General features: G+C 36.6%; 1 protein-coding gene across 1 annotated transcript; it reads left to right on the top strand.

Annotated features, from left to right (window-relative positions):
* The first annotated feature begins 9,171 nt into the window (after positions 1-9,171).
* Positions 9,172-14,660, top strand: LOC104225847 (quinolinate synthase, chloroplastic). Its single transcript, XM_009777716.2, has 7 exons — positions 9,172-10,075; positions 10,366-10,650; positions 11,736-11,954; positions 12,083-12,262; positions 12,506-12,997; positions 13,906-14,067; positions 14,274-14,660. Exons 1-7 carry the CDS (start codon positions 9,311-9,313, stop codon positions 14,334-14,336), a joined length of 2,166 nt encoding a protein of 721 aa, XP_009776018.1. The 5' UTR covers positions 9,172-9,310; the 3' UTR covers positions 14,337-14,660.
* Positions 14,661-21,299: the final 6,639 nt, after the last annotated feature.

The raw sequence follows: 21,299 nt of genomic DNA, 5'->3' as shown, positions 1-21,299 counted from the left end.
CTTGATCTGTTGTCTGTATATAGGTATGACATTAATCAAAATCAGGGGACCAAGATTTTAGGTTTAAGGGTTTATTATTGGCAGATTGGAACTTAACCACATAATTCCCTTCATTATGTAGGAATATCTCAGGCTCAGTAATATTAAACCATGTTTGATTAACATATACTCCTCACCATGTAATTGTACCATGGGCTGTCACCAATGATGTACACAATCAAAGCACTGCTCCATTTCTCAATCTCCTTCTCCACTTCTGTTTTTCTGATTGGACAATAATTTTACTATTAGTATTCTGGGGGGAACATAAGAGAGATTTAATTCCATTTTAAGCATAGCAATTTCTAACAAATAGATTTACCTATGTATTTCCCGGGGGCTCTTTTTCCTCTTCAAAAATTACTGGATCCGGCGTAGTTGAAAGAAAAATATTTTGTTATAAATCTATCTTTACAATTTTTTATTTCCTCCACACATCTCCGCACACAAAATAAACTATAATTACCCCTGGTTATAATAAGAAATTAGTTCAACTCCTTCAGGTAACATTGTTCTAATAAGAATACATACTAAAAAGTTCTATTCTAACGATTATTTGCAAATGAACTTGAGCCAAATTAACTAACTTGAGGTGCGTCTACGTAATTGAAGTAAATAAGCACATTGCTTAACCTGTTGAGCCCGTACACAGCACGGGCAACATTCTTGCTTGAGAATAAATAGAAAGGGAGAGTAGAAACTTATATTGTTTTGTGGTGCACAATTTAAGTCAATAAAGTATACTTTTATTGTAATGGTCCAAAGAAGAGGAATTGAATCTCTGAGTGGACAATCTGCAGGTTATATTTGAATTTCCTTAGGAGCAAAACCATTATTGAACTAATGTCACTATATCAACAACAAAACCTTGGAGGCAGAAGAATAAGATAATTAGCCAAATTTAATTTGGTAAATTAGGTATAAAGTGTGGGGTCCATGAAGAAGAAGAAAAATAGATGTGATAAAGACTTCTAAATCTTTTTTTGGCAACCACTATTTTTGTTGAATTGCTCAAATTGAAGAGTTCGAATATTTCTTTCTTTTGATGTCACTGATGACATCTGTAGGGATATAGAATCTCTATAAATAGAGAGCTTCTGAGTCATTTGTAATACACCAACAAAGAGAGAAAAGAGAGAGAGCAAGGTATTCCATAGACTATAAGAAAATAGTTTGTGAAGAAAAATAGAGTGTGCGAGATATTGTAGTGAGGTGGAAAAAGCAAAAGAGTATTTTTTCTTTTGAGGGTGCAGTGGTCTTAGGAGTATTTGTACTCGTTACTACACAGTGTAAAATTCCTCGCTATAGTGATATCAGTTGCTTTTCTACGCCGTAGTTTTTTCCCTTATTCAGAAGGGTTTTCACGTAAAATCTTAGTGTCATCATTGCTGCATTTTTACTCTTGTTAATTTAACCATAACTTAGTGGTCCGCGTTTATCACTAATACCGTGAATATTATTTTTACGGGGTTTATTAGCAACAAGTGGTATCAGAGCCAAGGTTCTGTCTACGTATGCTCTGTGATTGCAGCACAGTCTAAACTTCCACATTAGAAAAGAATTACTTTGGACTCCTAATAAATAGTATTTGTATTTGTGATAAACGATGGAAGCCAACACTAGTAGAATGATTACTTTGAATGACACAAATTTTGCCATTTGGAAGGGCACAATGGAAGATTTGCTCTATGTCAAGAATTTTCATCAACCTGCCTTCGCAACTATAAAGCCTGATAATAAATCAGATGAATAGTGAAACTTGTTACACATGCGGGTTTGCGGCTTTATTAGACAGTGGGTTGACGATAATGTTTTGAACCATATTTCTAGGGAAACACATGCTCGGACCCTATGGGAGCACCTTGAAAGTTTGTATGCTCGGAAAACTGGAAACAACAAGATGTTTCTGATAAAGCAGATGTTGGGTTTAAAATACCATGATGGTTCCGCAATGACAGATCATCTGAATAATTTTCAGGGGATCATGAACCAATTATCTGCTATGGACATTAAATTTGATGAAGAAATTCAAGGCCTATTTCTACTTGGTTCCTTACCAGATTCTTGGGAAGTTCTTAGAACTTTATTATTAAATTCTGCTCCGGATGGTGTGATCTCTATGGATCTTGCCAAGAGCAGCCTTTTAAATGAAGAGATGAGAAGAAAATCTCAGGGTTCCTCCTCATCAGATGTCTTGGTGACTGACTCTAGGGGAGAAGCAAGAATCAGAGTTCTCAAAATAGAGAACATAATAGAAGAAAATCCAGAAGCAGACTTAAAGATATTGAGTGCTATCATTGCGGGAAGAAAGGGCACACAAAAAAGTTCTGCCGGATTTTGAAAAAGGAGAATAGAGACAAGGAAAATCAGAAAGAAGATGGCAATCGTGTGGCCACTGTCACTACAGAAGATCTTGTTACTGTCCTTGATGCGGATCTGATAAATATTGCTTGTGATGAGTCAAGCTAGGTTGTGGATAGTGGTGCCGCATCTCATGTGACATCAAGGAAGGAATTTTTCTCTTCCTATACTCAGGGTGACTTTGGAACTTTGAGTATGGGTAATGAGACTGTAACTAGGGTGGCTGGTGTTGGAACGATTTGTTTGGAAACTAGTATTGGAACTAAACTAGTTTTAAACAATGTAAAGTATGCACCTGATGTTCGTTTGCACTTGATCTCTGTTGGTGTTTTGGATGATGAGGGATATGTCAGTACCAATGGTGCTGGAAAGTGGAAGCTCACTAAGGGCTCCATGATTGTGGCTCGTGGGGAAAAGCATCGTGGTCTATACTGGACTACAACCTCTACCTGTGTTGATATGGTGAATGCCGTTGAGAGCCATAACTCTTCAACATGGCATAAGAGGCTTAACCACATTAGTGAGAAATGACTAAATGTTCTGGCCAAGAAGAACATTTACAAAAATTACTTAACCACAGTAGGATTTTCCCAAACTCTCCACTAAAATCACTGAGCCAAAAATTGCATTTACAAAAAATCTTTTGTAAACCTAGGATTAACTCTAATCCCGTTGTAGCACACAACCTCAACTGTTGCGACAACTTCAAGTTAACTCTAACTTGAAAACTCTGAGTATCTAATACAATTGCTTCTAGATAAAGCTGAAAGGTACAATATGAAAGCACCTACTACAATTGAACTAGAATAAAAGATAGACACTTGGAACTGGTTCTTCTATCTGGTTCAAGTAGCTTCAGGATTGCACGCTTGAATCACACATAAATTGCTTGCAAAATTTCCTTGCTATTTTGCTCTCAATTCACGTTTAATCTTCTGCTTATGTGCATTACCTGTAAAAGAGAACAACACTGATATTTATGGAGTTAGTAAATAGAGATTGACTAGAATACTGATGTACTCTTCCTTGGTGGAAGAGTTCTATTTGATCTCAACCTCTAACTCTATCCATCTCTTAAGCCGTGTTCTCTTGAAGTGAGAAGTCTTTCTCCTTATCTAATATGCAACCTTTTCGATCAGGATCAGGAGATATCACTTCTTGTAAGTGAGGTTTATCTTCTTTACGTGCATCTCACATGTTTAAGTTGACCATATTTGTGCTTCACTAGAATAAACCTGGTCCATGTCTGAATTCTTTTCTCGGTCTTCAAAATTCACCTTTACTTGGGCCAACACTTATTAATATTAGTAATAGTAATAAGAGTCTCTCTAATGATGGAAACATGGGATATTTATAGGGCAATCTAGCTTTAACTGATCTCTAAAATCTATCTTACAGGTTATATACATTACAAATATTATAGGCAAGTCCAGTACGTTATGCCGATAATGTCATAACCATTGGACATGTTAATATGGAATTCCCACTAACTCAGGATTTTGCTTATGCTAGGAAGACGACTACTCGGATGCTTGAGATCGTCGAGTTGGTTACTCAAGGACGACATTATTCTTGTTAGGTACTTGAGCAGGCCTGAAACTAGCTTCTCGGACGCTTTAGGGTTATTCAGTCTTCGATTAGGATAACTTCGGATGACTCGGAGTTGATTAGGTAGTCCTTCTGTGCTTTCCATATGCTGACTCCGTGCTTGCCACGTGTCTAATCATAGGTCTTCGACCTGGTATATTTATTACCACTAGTCTCATGATACGCGCGTACATTATTTCAATGAATAAATATTAAAATAATATATAAATATCATATTAAAATATTACATTTGATTTATAAAATAAAAACATATGTTTGTGAAAGTGATAAATGTTGATCCTGTGTACTTACTCAATAAAAGAAAAAATCACCACATAAAATTTTTCAATCATATGTAGATATATATCCAATAATAAACTTATTTTAGTTAATAATTTCATCACTCCAAATTCAAAAATTATCATTCTTCCTTCCCAGTTTCAATATTCACACATAAAATTAAGAGATTTATAATTTTGGTTTTGAAATAATTTAAGAACTTCACCAAAAAATGAATTAGGTTAATGGATGATATTAAATAATAGTTTCCTGCTCATTATCTCTTCTTATTTTTTCTAGACAAAATTACATAATAATGCACTCCATAAGTTGACATTGCATTATTTTAGCCCACTTACAAGTTTGCAAATGTGTAGTCAAATATCAATAAGCTTAGATCTGATTTTTTTTCTAGTTTTTTCATGCTCTATATCTTCAAGCGTGAAACATTTTCATTCTCCTTTTTCCTCAAGTTTCTACACACCTATCACAACTATGGAAATTCAAAAACAGACACGAGAAATCTAAAATCTCATCTTCTTTAATGCTAATCTTGTTAGATTCTGAATATGATTTTGTGAGAAATTTGGAGTGGGTATTATTTGAACTTATTATAATTAGTCTAAGTAGACTGCATACAGAGTTTGAAGTCATTTAATGGAGATTTGGAATAGTTTTAATCAAGAATTGCAAGTGAAAATCGTACAAAAAGTTCGTCAGAGATGTTTATACATTTTTATACAATATTATATATTTTTATACAAAGATGTATATTATTTATATAGTTGTATAAAAATGTATAAAGATGTATAAGCACATTAGTGAAAATGTTAGTGATACACCATGTATATATGTGTAGTAGTTGAAGAAGAAGAAGAAATGTGAGAAATCCACCAAATACCTGTAAATAATGTATCAATCTTGTATAAAATAATGTATAAGAGGTGTTTATACACCATTATATATTACTTATACACTATTATACAAATGAATCCTATTAATGGAGCTTCAGGGGTTCTTCTTCTTCTTTGGGCATCTTTTGAAATTCAACTCGAATCTAGCTCAAATCTGCTCCAAATCACTTCAAATTTGAGTTTTGAACTCCCCTTGACGATTCCAATCAATTAGGCCAACACCCAATCCAAAAAACTAACAAAATCGAAAAATCCAATTTCTGAAATTGAAGCTTCGAATGACCTTTAATGGTGACTCCAAAAATAATAATTTTCTTAAGTGGTATTATTTCTTCTCATCTTAATAGTGATTATGAACTTTGAATATAGAAGGAGAATTGAAGAATATATATAATGGTAGAGAAATTTTGGGGTGCAAAGTCGTGAAAGAGGAAGAAAAAGAACGAAGAAAAGAAAAAAAAAATAGGGTGGGCTAATTAGTGAAAAATAATTTTCAGATTATGTACAACTTGGGCCATATCAGGTAAGAGCTTCAAGCGTGGGCCATTTTTTGATGGACTGTTGGGCCAAGTGACAAGGAGCGTAATCCCCCCCCCCCTTTCTTTATTTGAACCTTGGATAATTTTGACTTGACTTTAATAGGGTACATTAAATACAAAAAGTTTTATATTGATGCGACATTAGTTTTTAGATATTTTCTAAACATAAATTCTTTAAAAGTATTAATCAACATAATCTGTTATCTTAAAAAAAATTGAACTGAATGGTGAAAAGAAAAAGATTTAAACGGAAAATAATTCTTGCTAAATCCTATAGAGGAATTAAAAATAAAAGTAACAACAAATTAAACTAAGAAAAATTGCCAAAGGTTACAATAATATTCTATAAAACGAAAAAAATAAAAAAGATTAAGGGACTCACATGCTAAGGCATGATTCATATCTCATTCGATGAGGACCAAAATAAATAATAATTTACCTCGATATACTTTGTTGTGTTAGTTCAAATGATCCAAAAGCTTCTACGATCTAGAATCGGCAACCTAAATTGGGAGAAAGAAAGCACAAAAGTTAGACAACATCAAATTAAGAACATAAAAAGAGATGATAAATAGAAGCAAAAGCATTAATAAGCAATAAAGGAGTTTGAATCACAATCAACGATTAAGACTTAAACAACCCTAATGAAAATATCAAATTAAGACTTAAACAACCCTAATGAAAATATCAAACTTCTGGTGTGGCAAACTAAAAAGAATATAAAAGAGAATTCAAAGCAAGAGCTTTTCCAAGTTAAAGCAACAGTAAAAAATGAAAGACAATATGGAAAAGACAACAAAATTGACTCTTAAAGCAATAATAAAATTTTTAACCGACGGAGAAACTAAACTTTAGTTTCATGAAAATTGGTACACGTTTCTAATGCCCTTTAATAGGGATATTCATTAATAATAAGTTTTCTATTTATTATGTTAAATGTTTTCCTTTTGAACCCACCGAAAATTTGACATTTCTTTAATAGAGATATTAAATATTTCCTACTTATTCTCTTTTAAGTTCTATTTTCCTTTTTTTTTAACCTACGAAAATCATAATTTGTGATGGATATTAATTGAAGAAGTTGTTTTTCACTTATTCTCTTCTTCTTTCTCCTTTTTTTGTAATACGTTAGTTTCATTTTTTTCTCCCAAAAATACCTTTTTGATATTTATAATTATATCCAACTTAAAATTCACTTACAATGGGTAAAAAATGCGAACAACATTTTGGTAAGGGTATTCGTGCTTTTAATATAGTAATAGATAATAGATTATAAAAGACTTTCTAAATAGGCTAGTTTTTATAACAATGATGTCTTGGTCAACTTGCGATCGACTCGATTATTTCATTGATTACTATTATTTTTAATAGTAATAATTATGAACGACTAATACTTTTTTAATGAAACTTGAGTTTTATACCATTTTAGCATTTAAATATTTCTTTAGATCTAATCTTTGATATTTTGACTAATTATTTGATTGTCTTGTATTTTTCTTAGACTATGAATATTTCGATATGTTTTGTTATTATCAAAATAAAATAAAGAATATAAGAATCCAATCAAATCTTGCCAACTGCAAAGATTCCTCCCTATGACAACACCTCGTCTACTGGTTCTTAGCACTACACCACAGGCAGTCACTTAAAATATTTTCTCCACCCATTTTTAGCTCCATTGATATTCAAGACACAATCAGGCACAGAGCACAGCACAGCACCTCACCTGCACATGCTTCTTAGCACTACACTCACCTAAAATATTTTTTCTACGACAACCACGTTTTGCTTTACATACGTTTTGTTTACGTTAAACAACTAGACACACGACTCATTTTTCGCTGAAGCGTACACCATCTCTCACATAAAATATTCGAGAAAATGACAATAGTGGTCCCTTATCTTTTTGTATATGGTTATGATAGGTTTAGTAAATATATATTTACGAGCTTTAGTATTTTAAGTATTCAAAAACTTAATAATTTTGGTCTCCGTTCATTTTTAAACAAATAGCATTAGTTTATTTTAAAAGGACCAATCTAGTAAGTAATATCTTTCTTCGGTTTAGTCTTGTCTAAATAGACCCAATTTTTTGTAACGATGATGTCCTGATAAGTTTGCTAATAGTTTGATTATTCAATTAGGTACAGTCAAACCTCTCTATAACATTTTCGTTTTGTTTCTATATTTTTTGGCTATTATAGTAAAGTGTTGTTATAGAGGATATATATATAACATAATAATTGGTCCCGAAAAAAACTTCACTTTTATAGTGAATGATTGTTATATGTGGATGTTGTTATAGAGAAGTCTAACTGTACCTGTTACATTCTATATTAACTGCGAACACCTTATTATTATTTTTTTACCATATCTCGGTCTTACACCATTTTAGTATTTTTCTTTTAGGTCTAGTCTTGACATTTGGATTTTTATTTCATTTTGTAGGTTTTATTTTGAAATAAATTAAAAATCACAAAAATAATCAAATTTTATTATAATCTAACCTTAATAAATAAGCTACTCCTAATAACTTTCGAAATTTTCTTAGACTAATCATTTGATTGTCATATTTTTCCTAGATTATGACTATTTAGATAATATTTTGTTATTTTTAATAGAAAATAAAAAACAAAAGGAGAACCAATCAAGTTTTGGCATATTCCTCACCTGCACATGGTTGTTAGCACTCCAAAGACACTAACAAAAAATATTTAGTTGGGAGCACACGTTTCTCCACATTAAACAATTGATGCACACACCAGAATTCCACTGCATAATTTCATTCTTGCTCCCCAAAGCACATTATATATAATCACCCAATACATAAGCATAGACACTAAGAGCTGAGAGATTAGCAGCAGATAAGGTCTTCGATTCCAGTTCTAATATTACTGTAGAGCTTTCTTCTACAAAAGGTCCATTTCCTCTTCTTTACTTTTCCGATATTGGTTCATATGATACTTCACTGTGATCTTTGAGTGTTTTTCTGTGTTCGTTTGCTTATTATTGTTTTTTGATAGTTTACTGTTTCTTTCGATTAACCATAGATTAGACTTGAAAGAAATCTGGGTCTAAATTGGATTGAAATTAGTTAAAGAGAAATTGGGCTGTGAACAGAGTTGGGCTCCTTTTTAATCAAATGTCAGGTCCAATAGTTTCAGTATTTATTTGGAATACCAAAGCTTAATCATTAGAGTCTATTTGAGTTAATTCGTCTAATTCCAATTGAGATTTTGTCCATCAAAACTTTATTAAAAGAAAAATTATTTATTATCAATGTAAGAATTTATATAATTTTTGTGCTGACCATTTTCGCGGGTGATTATAGGTGGCCATCGTCGGAATTTCAATTTGCTACCATTAATTTACTAGGTCCTCCTCCTCCCTTTCCCTCTGTCCTCTCCTCTCTCTTCTGCACATCCAAATCCATCTTGCCTACCGCCATTTTCCGCACTTCGAGAACTCGTTAACCCCTCACTCTCCAATTTCGTCCTCACCCGAAAAAAAAAAAAAAAAACCTTGTCAGTTCTCTGTCTTCTTTTCAAACTCTTTTCTTCTTCCTCCTCTGCTTAAACACAAGAATCTGTTATGGACGCCGCAAATTTAGTCATGAAATCTTCCATGTTTTCGAAATCCCCATGTCCCGTTTTTGGTTCTAAACTCATTCCTAGAGCACCACCCTCTGTCTTTACTCTGCCTTCTACCTTTAGACCCCTCGTTAAATGCATACAAGCTTCCTTCCCACAAAACCCTGATTCCAAAATACCCTCAAACAATTCAACCTTTACGTGTTCAGCCGTGACTTCTTTCCCTTCTCAACAGTCTCAGCCTCACGCGACTTCCGATGCCAAGCTCCAACTCCTGATCTCGGAATTCCAGTCCCTCGTCGAACCAATGGACCGCGTGAAACGCCTCTTGCACTACTCCACACTCATCCCTTCAATGGACGCGTCCCTCAAAACCCCAGAGAATCGCGTGCTGGGTTGCACTACACAGGTATGGCTGCACGTGAGTTTCGATGAGGCCGAGAGCAGGATGAAATTTGTGGCGGACAGTGACTCGGATATAACTAAAGGGTTTTGCGCGTGTTTGGTTTCGCTGCTGGACGGAGCTACTCCTGATGAGGTGCTGGCGTTGAAAACGGAGGACTTGAATGCTTTGAATGTTGCGGGTTTGAACGGGAAAGGATCTGCATCTAGGGCGAATACGTGGCATAACGTGTTGGTCAGCATGCAGAAAAGGACAAGGGCCTTGGTGGCGGAGCGTGAAGGCAGACCGCGCAACGAGCTCTTCCCATCTCTAGTAATCACTGCTGATGGTATCCAACCCCAAGGCAGCTACGCTGAAGCCCAGGTACTCTTTCTTCTTTACTTGAATAGGCATTTAGGAAATGCTTGTTCATCATTTGTTTTGTGTCCTAGCCTACTGTTTATCGTTTGTTTTTATCTTCAATTTAGTGAGGATCCATACATATTCTAGGCACAATCTGAAAATATAGATCATTTATGTTTATAGGGCATGGAGAAAAGAGAGATTCACATTATGGAAAAAAAAGAAAGAAAGATACTGTACACCTTTAGTACTAGTGAGACTTGAACTTCCTGACATTTAAAGTCCTAAGTTAGTTTCTATTGTAATTGCAGGCAAGGTTCCTGTTTCCTGATGAATCAAGAGTCCAAGAACTTGCCAATTTGCTAAAGGAGAAGAAAATAGGAGTTGTTGCTCATTTCTACATGGACCCTGAGGTGCAAGGTGTTCTAACTGCAGCGCAGAAGCTTTGGCCCCATATACATATATCTGATTCTTTAGTCATGGCTGATAAAGCTGTCAGTATGGCAAAAGCTGGATGTGAATATATATCTGTATTGGGTGTAGATTTCATGTCAGAGAATGTGCGAGCCATTCTTGATCTAGCTGGATTCCCAGAGGTAGACGCATCCCCTGTTTTGTGTTCTATTATATGTGTGCTTTGTAGTGATGACCTGACTTCTAAGTTAGTCTGTGTTTGCTTGGTCAACCAGTTGTGAGTACCATTCTAATTGATTTCCTCGTGCCAGACAAAGGTGGCTGTGACCTGATGTGCAAAATTTTCATAGAAAACCCTACGTTTTTTTGCATATGATATACACCATACTAAAAGAGCAGCAGGGAACAGTTTCTCTCACTGATAGATACACGTTGAATTGTCACTTGTTAAGTTCTCTGTTTACCGCTTAATTGGATTCCTACTTGGAAATTTTCCCATCTGGCTGTTTTCCTGTGAAATAGTCCCCTATGTGGTTGATCTTTGTTGAGCCTAAGGTATACTTGGTCGATAGGTATCTTCTGCTTTATACAGGTCCAGTTTTCTGCTATGAAAATGAAATCTTTTCTGTATATCACCAATTTCATTGCGCACATGAGTTTATCTTCAAGAGTAAATGGTCTAGACTATGAAAAAGGAATTCCGGCATTACAACTTTTCACTTTCTGTGCGTCTGGGGGGGGGGTTGACCAAGGAATATCATCTTACTGATCAGTGAAGTTAATGAATCTGAAGCGCATTTGTAGGTGAATTTGGCAACTCAAATCTATTTCCACTCAAATACACTTGATATTCCCCTATACTTGTAGATGTAGAATGCTTCCCCCCTCAGGCGGAACGAAATTAATAGAAGGAGAAGTTAATGAACACTAAAAATAAACACTGGTTGCTTGTTATGTTTTATTTGTATCTTTGAGGCTTGATCTCTGCTGAACATTCCATTTAACTGAACGTCTTTATTTAGCAACGTTTTATGAGCTTAGTTTAAAGTGCACTGTGGCAACAAAATATGTAAAAAAGCAAGAGGTCAAAGTCAATGTATGAAGCTCCCAAACCTTTGAGATTTGCCATGTTAGTTTTTGACTATGTTATTTTTGGATATTGATAGTTTATGCCATTACATGGATTATATCTATTTACAGAACTCGACAGGCAGGTGCAAGTATGTCGCTCTAAATATTCTGCATGTATTAATACTTCTTTTTGTAGGTTGGAGTTTATCGGATGTCGGATGAACGCATCGGTTGCTCTTTGGCTGATGCTGCAGCTAGCCCAGCATACTTGGATTATCTTAAAACAGCTTCAACTTCTTCTCCATCTCTGCATGTTGTGTACATAAATACTTCTCTGGAGACAAAAGCATATTCTCATGAGCTTGTTCCGACTATAACATGTACTTCCTCTAATGTTGTGCAAACTATTCTGCAGGTTGGTTGGATGTTTCCATCGATTTAGTCTTTTTTCAAGTTCTTCATAATTCATCTTTTTGTCTTTTCAATGATTAAATATCAGTATGTCTTCTTCAACTAATGAAGCTGCACCTAATATCTATCCAGGCATTTGCTGAAGTACCTGACTTGGAAGTGTTGTATGGTCCTGATACCTATATGGGTTCAAACATTGCAGAATTGTTCACCCAGATGTCCACGATGACTGATGAAGAAATTTCTGAGATACATCCTTTACACAACAGAAGCTCCATTAAATCTTTGCTTCCTCGACTCCATTATTTTCAGGTAATTAGAGTTCTTTTACACTTGTGGAAATGAAGGTCGTCTTAATGGCCATTCTTTACTGTAATTTAATTTGAAGCATTGGTTAAGCGGAAGCTTTGAGGAAAGGACTGATCTCCTCAAAGCTTTTTTATCTGAGAACATCAATAATGCTTCGATTGCTGTATGATATTGTCCAGGTCTGCTATCCCACCTCATCATTTTAGTTAATAAATAACCTTTGCCTCCTTTGCTTTTCCCCTCCAGGATGGGACATGTATTGTTCATCACCTCTTTGGTCATGAAGTTGTGGAGAACATAAATGAAATGTATGGTGATGCATTCCTTACTGCACACTTTGAAGTTCCTGGTGAAATGTTTTCCCTGGCAATGGAAGCGAAGAAAAGGGGCATGGGAGTAGTAGGTTCTACCTCGAACATACTTGATTTTATCAAAGAAAGGGTGGAAGAGGCCTTGAATAGAAACGTAGATGAACATCTTCAGTTTGTTTTAGGAACGGAATCAGGAATGATTACGGCAATAGTTGCAGCAGTCGGTAAATTACTAGGTTCTGCTGACACCTCTTCCGGTGGAGCAAAAGTAAGTGTTGAGATTGTCTTTCCTGTCTCGTCGGAAGCAGTGACAAGAACATCTACCGGTTCGTCTCTGGACCAAAATAAGGTCAATATTATACCTGGAGTTGCAAGTGGAGAGGGATGTTCTCTACATGGTGGCTGTGCCTCCTGTCCATATATGAAGGTTAGCATTGTTTGTCTGTCATCTATTGCCTGCTTCTTTTTTTCTTTGTACTGACTAATTCTCCCAGTTCCTAGCTGTTATGATTTGGTATTTGCCAAAATAAACTAAACAAAGATCAGTCTTTCTTTGTTTTCGTCCATATCACTCCTATTCTTAGTGCATATTAGAGAAGAATTCTGTGAACAATCTTTGTATCCTATTGCCTGTATATGTAAGGAGTGCATTATGGGGATTGGCGGATGCGCCATATTAAACCTGCTTGGAAAAAATGTTCATAGGGGATTGTGAAGGCAGAGAGTATTGGTCAAGAAATGTTCTTTCAATGGTTGAATGCATACCTTCATATTTTCCTGTTACTCATTGTGAAGCGTTAGTCCTAGCGCGGCTTAGGAATCCTCGTGCTACTCTCCCGATTTCCATAACTTCATTCATTTGTCACTCCCCGTGCTTGAACTGGAAAAAAATCTTCACGTTTCTTTTTCAACTTTTTAGCTACCATGCAAATCATATGTTAAATGAAATAACTTTGGCTAGAATGTAAATGCAGGACGGTCATGTTACCCTTTTCATGTGTTTTGTGGAGTTAAGTTAATAAGCTGTAGCCCTGGCATAATAATGGTTTCTGATCTTTCTATAGATGGTTGCTCCAAATAGGTGCCTTGATGTACGGTCTAATGAGGCTATTATGAAATATTTACTCGTGGGTGGGGCAAGCTCTTCTGCTCTGGTTCATGTTGCATGTTATGGTGTCTCAAATGTTGCATTGTTGACATAGAATAACTTACTGCTACATTTTAAACTTCAACTTCATTGAGTGCAGTTATGTAGTGGATGTCTTCCTGGACCATATAGAACCTTTTTCTTTTCTAAAGATGGATTCTCATTTGCTTACATCCTTTATCTGTCAGATGAACTCTCTTAGCTCGTTGCTAAGAGTTTGCCAGAGCTTGCCCCATGGCAAAGCCGAACTTTCAGCTTATGAGGCAGGAAGATTCAGTTTGCAAACCCCCAATGGAAAACAAATTGCGGATGTTGGTTGTGAGCCGGTTCTGCACATGAGACACTTTCAGGTTTGTTTCCTCATCTTCTCTATTGGCAAAAATGAGTGTGTCCATGTAACTTGACAATCTTAATATTTCCCAAGTCGTGATTTGAAAAACTGCACTGAGCATGTGATAGGGACATTCTATTTGATCCTTGTAAAGCTGTTTTAAGTTTCGCACTGAAAGAGGAATTCAGTCACTGAGTGTTTTCTTTTGAAACCCTCTTTGTGCAGGCAACAAAGAGATTACCAGAGCAGCTAATCAATCAAATACTTCAACGATCAAGCTCCGCTTAACTAAGACGAAAGCTAGATGGAAAGTGGTATTTACTTGAGACAAATAAAAGTTTACTTCCCTTCACCATACTTGGCAAGGGAAGGCCTGGAGGAGCATTATGCCAGCCTCATTTTTTCTGCATAGGACATGGATTATACAGGAATTTTATGCTGTGCACATGCTTTGATTGTTCCGTTTCTTACCTTTTCTTTTTGTTTTTACTTGGTTTAAGTGTGATTGTAATAGATGGAGGAAAATAATGATTGTACTTTTGTTTTCCCTACAAAATATTGAAGGTGTTTGTATTGGTTCTGGTCAAATAAGCTCTTTTAGTTTTTTTTTTCTTTTTCTTTTTTAGTGTTTGGCAATATTCTAAAATTTGCTTTTAAGTTATTTTGGTTGAGCAATCATTTTACATTTGTATCCCTCATAACTTTTCGTAATCCCAACATTACCCCCAATTATTTAAAGTCAATGGTAATATGCTCATAAGACCACTAAAGCGATCGATGGACAAAATAATAACAACTAACTTCCCAAAATAATAATTATCCCATTATCTTATGTCTATAAATTATCCAAACCAGCTTTCTTTATTTTGAATATAAAGTACCAATACTCGTACTAATCACGTAATAATGAGGCGACGGTTATATATGAATTACTCACTTTAAAACCGTATTTTGTCTTATGTCTATAAATTATCCAAACCAACTTTCTTTATTTTGAATATAAAGTACCAATACTCATACTAATCACGTAATAATGAGGCGACTGTTATATATGAATTACTCACTTTAAAACCGTATTTTTATTATTAAATAGTTTAATTCCTCCATTACTAGTATATTATTGTTATTGCACTTCATATCCTGCATAAAATAACACAGATTCTATATAATTAAATAAATGGATTATTTAATATTTCCAACAAAATGCTGCATTTAGTTATATAGCGATTCTTTTTTTTTTCTTATGCAACCTAAACTATCAACACGACATGCGAACTTAGTATAATACTACTCCTGTATTTATTTTACAAAATTTTTGTATAGGATAAAATCGGTTCATATTAAATGCTCGAATGATAGAGTGACACATGGATTGGGTGGGGGGTGGGGATGGGGACAGACGAAAGATAAGTGAGTAAAAACCAAGACTGAGGATAACAGCTTCGGTTGGCACCAGGTAAATGAGAACATTATCGACGGAAGAAAACGAATACTTGTCACCAGATGACATTCAATGAAGAATATTCCCCAATATTAAATACACAGCCGTTACAAAAATTTTGGCATTCACGACCTGCCGTTACATATTCATCAATAGCCCCCCATTATTGTCATTTAAGAAGGGCTTGATCCTGGGACCTGGTTCCCTAGGTATAGTTATAAATAGTGGCTTCAACAACCACTATAAGACACAAAAAATCTCTGACAAACTTATGTTACACACTATTCCAAGCTAAATACTACCTTATTTTCTGTCTAATACTATTCTTATTGCTTCCTTCAGAAGCCTTGCTCCCCGAACCAAGCTATATGCTATTTTATCTCGATTTTAATGGTAAGTATTGTATTTTATTGAATTCATTTATCGTTTTTGGGATCAAATTGATTCGCTTGTCTATAAACTACGCCATAAATTCAATTGTACTATTTTACGGGTAAATAATTTGATGCCCACCGTGGGAAAATTCCGTAATTGAGTTGATCCTTGCATTTATTACTAATGTGTTTGATTCTTTGTTTCATAGCAAAAATTAAAAAAAAAATGATAGCTAATGATGTCAACATTACACACAACGTTGAGGCGCAGGAGAATCTGCCTCAACATGAGAGTTTGATCAGTGACACCCGCAACGAGGAGGACGTCGCAACTCCGGTCCATGGAGGACATTATCCCCGACATGTGCGGGAGACAACTTTTGATGACGAGAACGTTGTGGAAACAGTAAGGATCTTGAAGGAGCAACAAAGGCCATCTCTCAAGGCAAGACCAGACCATGATTAAACTGAAGAAGGCACTGTTAGGTGCCTCTAACAATTCAAATAGAAGAGGCCATGTTCCTCCCGGTGCTCCGGCAAATCAAACAACTCAAATTCTGGGCGCACGACCAGTATTGAAGGGCCCAGACTCGAAGAAGCACACACAATTGCTATTCAAATTGATTCCGTAGTGGTTCAAAATGTCGGACATACCAAAGTATGATGGGACTTTGAACCTTCAAGAGCACATCACAACTCATACAATGACGATGAAAGGAAACGAATTGGCTCAACATGAAATTGAGTCTACCCCGTTGAAGAAATTCGGAGAAACCCTCACGAGGGGACCTTGAAATGGTATTCGCTCCTACCTGAGCACTCGATCGATTCCTTTGAAATGCTCGCGCATTCTTTCATCAAGGCCTATACCGGCGCCAGGAAGGTCCAGGCCCGGAAGACAGACATATTTAGAATTTCGCAAGGAGAGTTCGAATTGCTACGCGAGTTCGTGATCAGGTTCCAGAAAAAGGATGATGTTATCGATCTTGCTAGATGAATGAACAACTGAGGCATTTACTAAGGGGTTGAACCTGAGGAGTTGTGACGCTTCCTGGAAGCTGAAAGAAAGCTTGCTCGAGTTCCAAGCAACCACATGGGTAGATGTCCATAAAAGCTATGAATCAAAGATAAGGATAGAAGATGATCAGCTCAGGTTCCCGGTACCAACCAAAGGTCGGGATCGAGAAAAAAATAGGAGATAAATCAAAAGAAGATTTTAATGTAAGTTGACGGTCTTCTAAGAGCGTTTTTTGCCCTACGAGAAGGCTAAAGGACACAATAGCAAGGGATTCAGTTTGGTGTATTGGTTCGCCCTCGATATAAAGGTTGACCGTGGTAATTTCGTTCTAGATTTTAAAATTAAACTTATTTTGGTGGACCCAAGAAGTTAAACCAACATCATTCAATGGAGAGTATTGGAACAAGCCAGGCTAACCAGAAGCATCATTCCAGCAAGAAAACTCCTCATCGGATTCAACTTAGTAAGTTTAACAACCTGGAAGGAGATCTTGATGCCGACGAATGCCGAAGGGTTCATGAAAACTACCTTATTTGAAGTAGTGGATGATGACATGTGCTACAACATAATTCTCGGTAGACCATGGCTACATGAGATGAAAGTTGTGCCATCAACATACACCAAATGCTGAAATTTCCGACCTAGAGGGAATCAAACAAATAAGAGGGGATCAACCGGCGGCAAGGTAAATGAACGCGGTATCAGTCTCCAGCAGTAAAGGGAAGGAACTCAACGCATAGTAATTACAGGAACCGATGCCTGCTCTCGAGCCAATTGAAGATGGCAAAGGAGAGGAGTCATCGGAACCCCACCAGGTACCAAGATATTTTTAGGCACCGAAAGAGACAGATGCGACTAAATCTACAACGAAAGAACTCGAACAAGTGGCCTTGTTCAAAAAATTCCCGGAGAGAAAATTCCACTTAGGGACAGGCCTCAACCCCGAGCTCAGATAAAGATTTATTGATTTTCTTAAAATTAATGTTGATTGTTTCGTATGGTCGCACACAGATATGACCGGTATCCTGGAGGAGGTGGCCATGCTTAAGCTAAGCCTGGACCTAAGTATCCCATCGGTAAGGTAGAAAAAACGCTCGATAGCCAAGGTCAGAAACAAGTTTATCAAAGAAGAGGTAACTCGACTACTTGACATCGGTTCAATCTGGGAGGTAAAATATCCCGACTGGCTAGCTAATGTAGTTATTATTTCGAAAAAGAATAATAAATTCTGAATTATAAGGACTTGAATAAGATATGTCCGAAAGACTCATTCCCACTGCCAAACATTGATCAAATGATCGATGCCATGGCCGGGCATGAGTTAATGAGTTTTCTTGATGCCTATTTCAGGTACAATTAAATTAAGATGAACCTGGAGGATTAGGAAAAACTTCGTTCAACACGAACTTTGGCATATATTGTTATAATGTTATGTCCTTAGGGGGTCAAAAACGCGAAGCCACTTATCAGAGACTCGTGAACAAGATGTTCGAAAAACAAATTTGTAAAACAAAGGAAGTGTACATAGATGATATGCTAGTTAAGTCTTTGAATGCAGGTGACCGTTTAAAATATCTCTATGAAATAGTCGACATCCCAATGAAGCACAACATGAAGCTCAACCCCGAAAAATGTGCGTTCAGAGTTAGCTCCGGTAAATTCTTGGGTTTCCTGGTGTCACAAAGAGGGATCAAAGTCAATCATGATAAGATCAAAGCCATTGAGGACATCCCAGACCAGCTGACAAGCGTAAAAGAAGTCCAAAGGCTAACTGGAAGATTGATCGCTCTGAGCAGGTTCATTTCCCGATCTTCAGAAAAATGTCATCACTTCTTCTCACTTCTAAAGAAGAAGAACAACTTCGAATAGAATCCAGAATGCCAACAGTCTCTAAAAGGCCTGAAACGGTGTCTATCGAGCCCTCCGCTACTATCAAAATTGGAGGAAGGCGAGCATTTGCTAATATACTTAGCGGTCTCGGAGGTAGCGGTAAGTGTTGTTCTAGTCCGGGAGGATGAAGGTACGCAATCTCCTATATATTATATTAGCAAAATCTTTATGGGGCAGAAACTCGTAATTCGCACCTCGAAAAAATGGCCTTACCTCTCGTGGTCGCCTCTCAAAAGCTTTAACCTTATTTTCAATGCCACCTTATAGTCGTGGTGACTATCACACCTCCTTTCTGTCACGACCCTAAACCTGAACCCGATCGTGATGGTGCCTCTCGTGAAGACAAGGTCAACCGACACAACACCCAATTCTTTTTAAGCAATTAAAATAATAACTGCTAAGTCTTTAATCAGGAATAAAATCCCAAAATAAGCAGTAAAACAGTGCAATTTGCGGAAATAAAATCAACACAGCCCGACATCGAGGTGTCACCAGTCACGAGCATCTAAAACAATACTACAAATTTGAAAGTCTACTCCACTACTAAATAACTAAATCAGAAAGGAAATAAGATAGAGGGAGGTTGCACTGGGCTGCGAATCGCCAAACAGCTACTTAGTAAACCTCCGAAGATCTGCTGGAACTATCCACCCTCAGTAGCAGGACCTGTAGCGCCCGAATTTGCACACAGAGGTACAAGGAGTAAAGTGAGTACTTCCAACCCAGTGAGTAATAAGAATAAATGAAGACTGAACGATATAAAATTATGTTAAACACAACATTTAGCTATTAGAGGCATAACAAAATCAGTAACACAATTTAACAATGAAATCTCATAAAAACACCTTTTTAAGCAGTCAACAATAGATAGGAAAACTAACTAGGAATGATAAATACAAAAGAACTGCCCCTCGGGCACAATAATATCAAATCAGCCCCTCGGGCAATATCACAGAACAATACCAGCCCCTCGGGCTATATCTCATGTCACAATGGGTACTCGCGCTCACTAGGGGTGTGCAGACTCCTGGAGGGGCCCCTTACGGCCCAAGCACAATATCAAGCCATCTCGTGGCATCATAAACAGGCTCTCGGCCTCGTATCAATATCAAGCCACCTCGTGGTGTACAATCTCGGGCCCTCGACCTCATTATCATAATCAGTATATCATTGCTGCGACGTGAAACCCGACTTAAAAGTATCCTCACAATACATTCCCTCGGCCTTACTCAGTCAGAATCTCGTAAGCCCCTCGGGCATCAGTAAAATATGAAGCTCAGCTCAAAATATCTTTAAAATATCATTTAAGGTGATTAAACCAATTAACATAGCTGAGTTTTGAAAGCAATAAAATAGGGTATGACTAAGCATAAGTATAAAATCAAATAGTGAGGAAAATATCATTAACAATCCCTTAAGGTTTCAAACAGTTGGCACGAAGCCCAAATATGATATTTAGCCCAAAGTATAATAATATCAAACAATTAGCTACCAAACATACAGAAAAATAGTTATTCGGGATGGACTAAGTCGCAATCCCCAACGGTGCACGACCCCACGCTTGTCATCTAGCGTGTGTGTCACCTCAACACAGCCGAACTTTATGTAATCCGGGGTTTCATACTCTCAGAACAACATTTAAAATCATTACTCACCTCGAACTAGCCCGAAAAGCTACTCTGCAATACGCTTGCCTCTCGAACCAACTTCCGAGTGCTCCAAATCTACCAAGTTCATATTTTTATCATCAAATTATGCTAAACGAATGAATTCCAATTGAAAAATATCGATTTTAAGCATAAAACCCGAAATCAGTCAAAACCAGACCCCCAGGACCGCATCCCGGAACTAGACAAATTTTATACCAAAATGTTCTTCATCATCTCACGAGTCCGTACATATAAAGAACTCGAAATTGGAGTTCGTTTGGCCCCTCAAATCATCCCTAGAAGGTATCATAATCTCAAGCCCTAACTCCACCTTTTTCTATTGATTTTCATGAATTATACACTGATATTTTGTTTCTTAATCACAAATAATCGAGTTTTAGGGTCCAAAATCCTTACCTCAATGAAGAACAATGATTTCCTCTCTTCAAAATCGCCTCAAAGCTCTTTTCCCGTTCAAAAATGGTGTAAAAGGGTTTAATGGTCACAGAGGGTTTATTTAAATACTGTTTATGCATTTTGCTGTTCACCCGAGTTACTATTCACCCGAGTTACTGTTCATGCTGCTTTGAAAAAATACAACAGCTTTTCTTCTAGTCTAAATTGATCCGTTAACCTTTCGAGATCCACCCGAGGCCCTCGAAAATCTCAACAAATATACAAACACGTCCCATAACATCATTCAAACTTATTCGAGCCTTTGAAACACCAAAATCATATCAAATTCAAGCTTATGAACTTGAAATTCCTAAATTCCACCAACGATGCCGAAACTATCCAAAACAACCACGATTGAGCTGAAATTTTGCAGACATATCCAAAATGACATTACGAACCTGTTCCAACTGTCGGAATTCCATT

This window comes from Nicotiana sylvestris, chromosome 3 (genome assembly GCF_000393655.2).
Source record: "Nicotiana sylvestris chromosome 3, ASM39365v2, whole genome shotgun sequence".
NCBI classification, from domain to species: Eukaryota; Viridiplantae; Streptophyta; class Magnoliopsida; order Solanales; family Solanaceae; genus Nicotiana; species Nicotiana sylvestris.
Note: the sequence above shows the minus strand (reverse complement) of the source record. Positions and strands in the feature narration are given on the sequence as shown.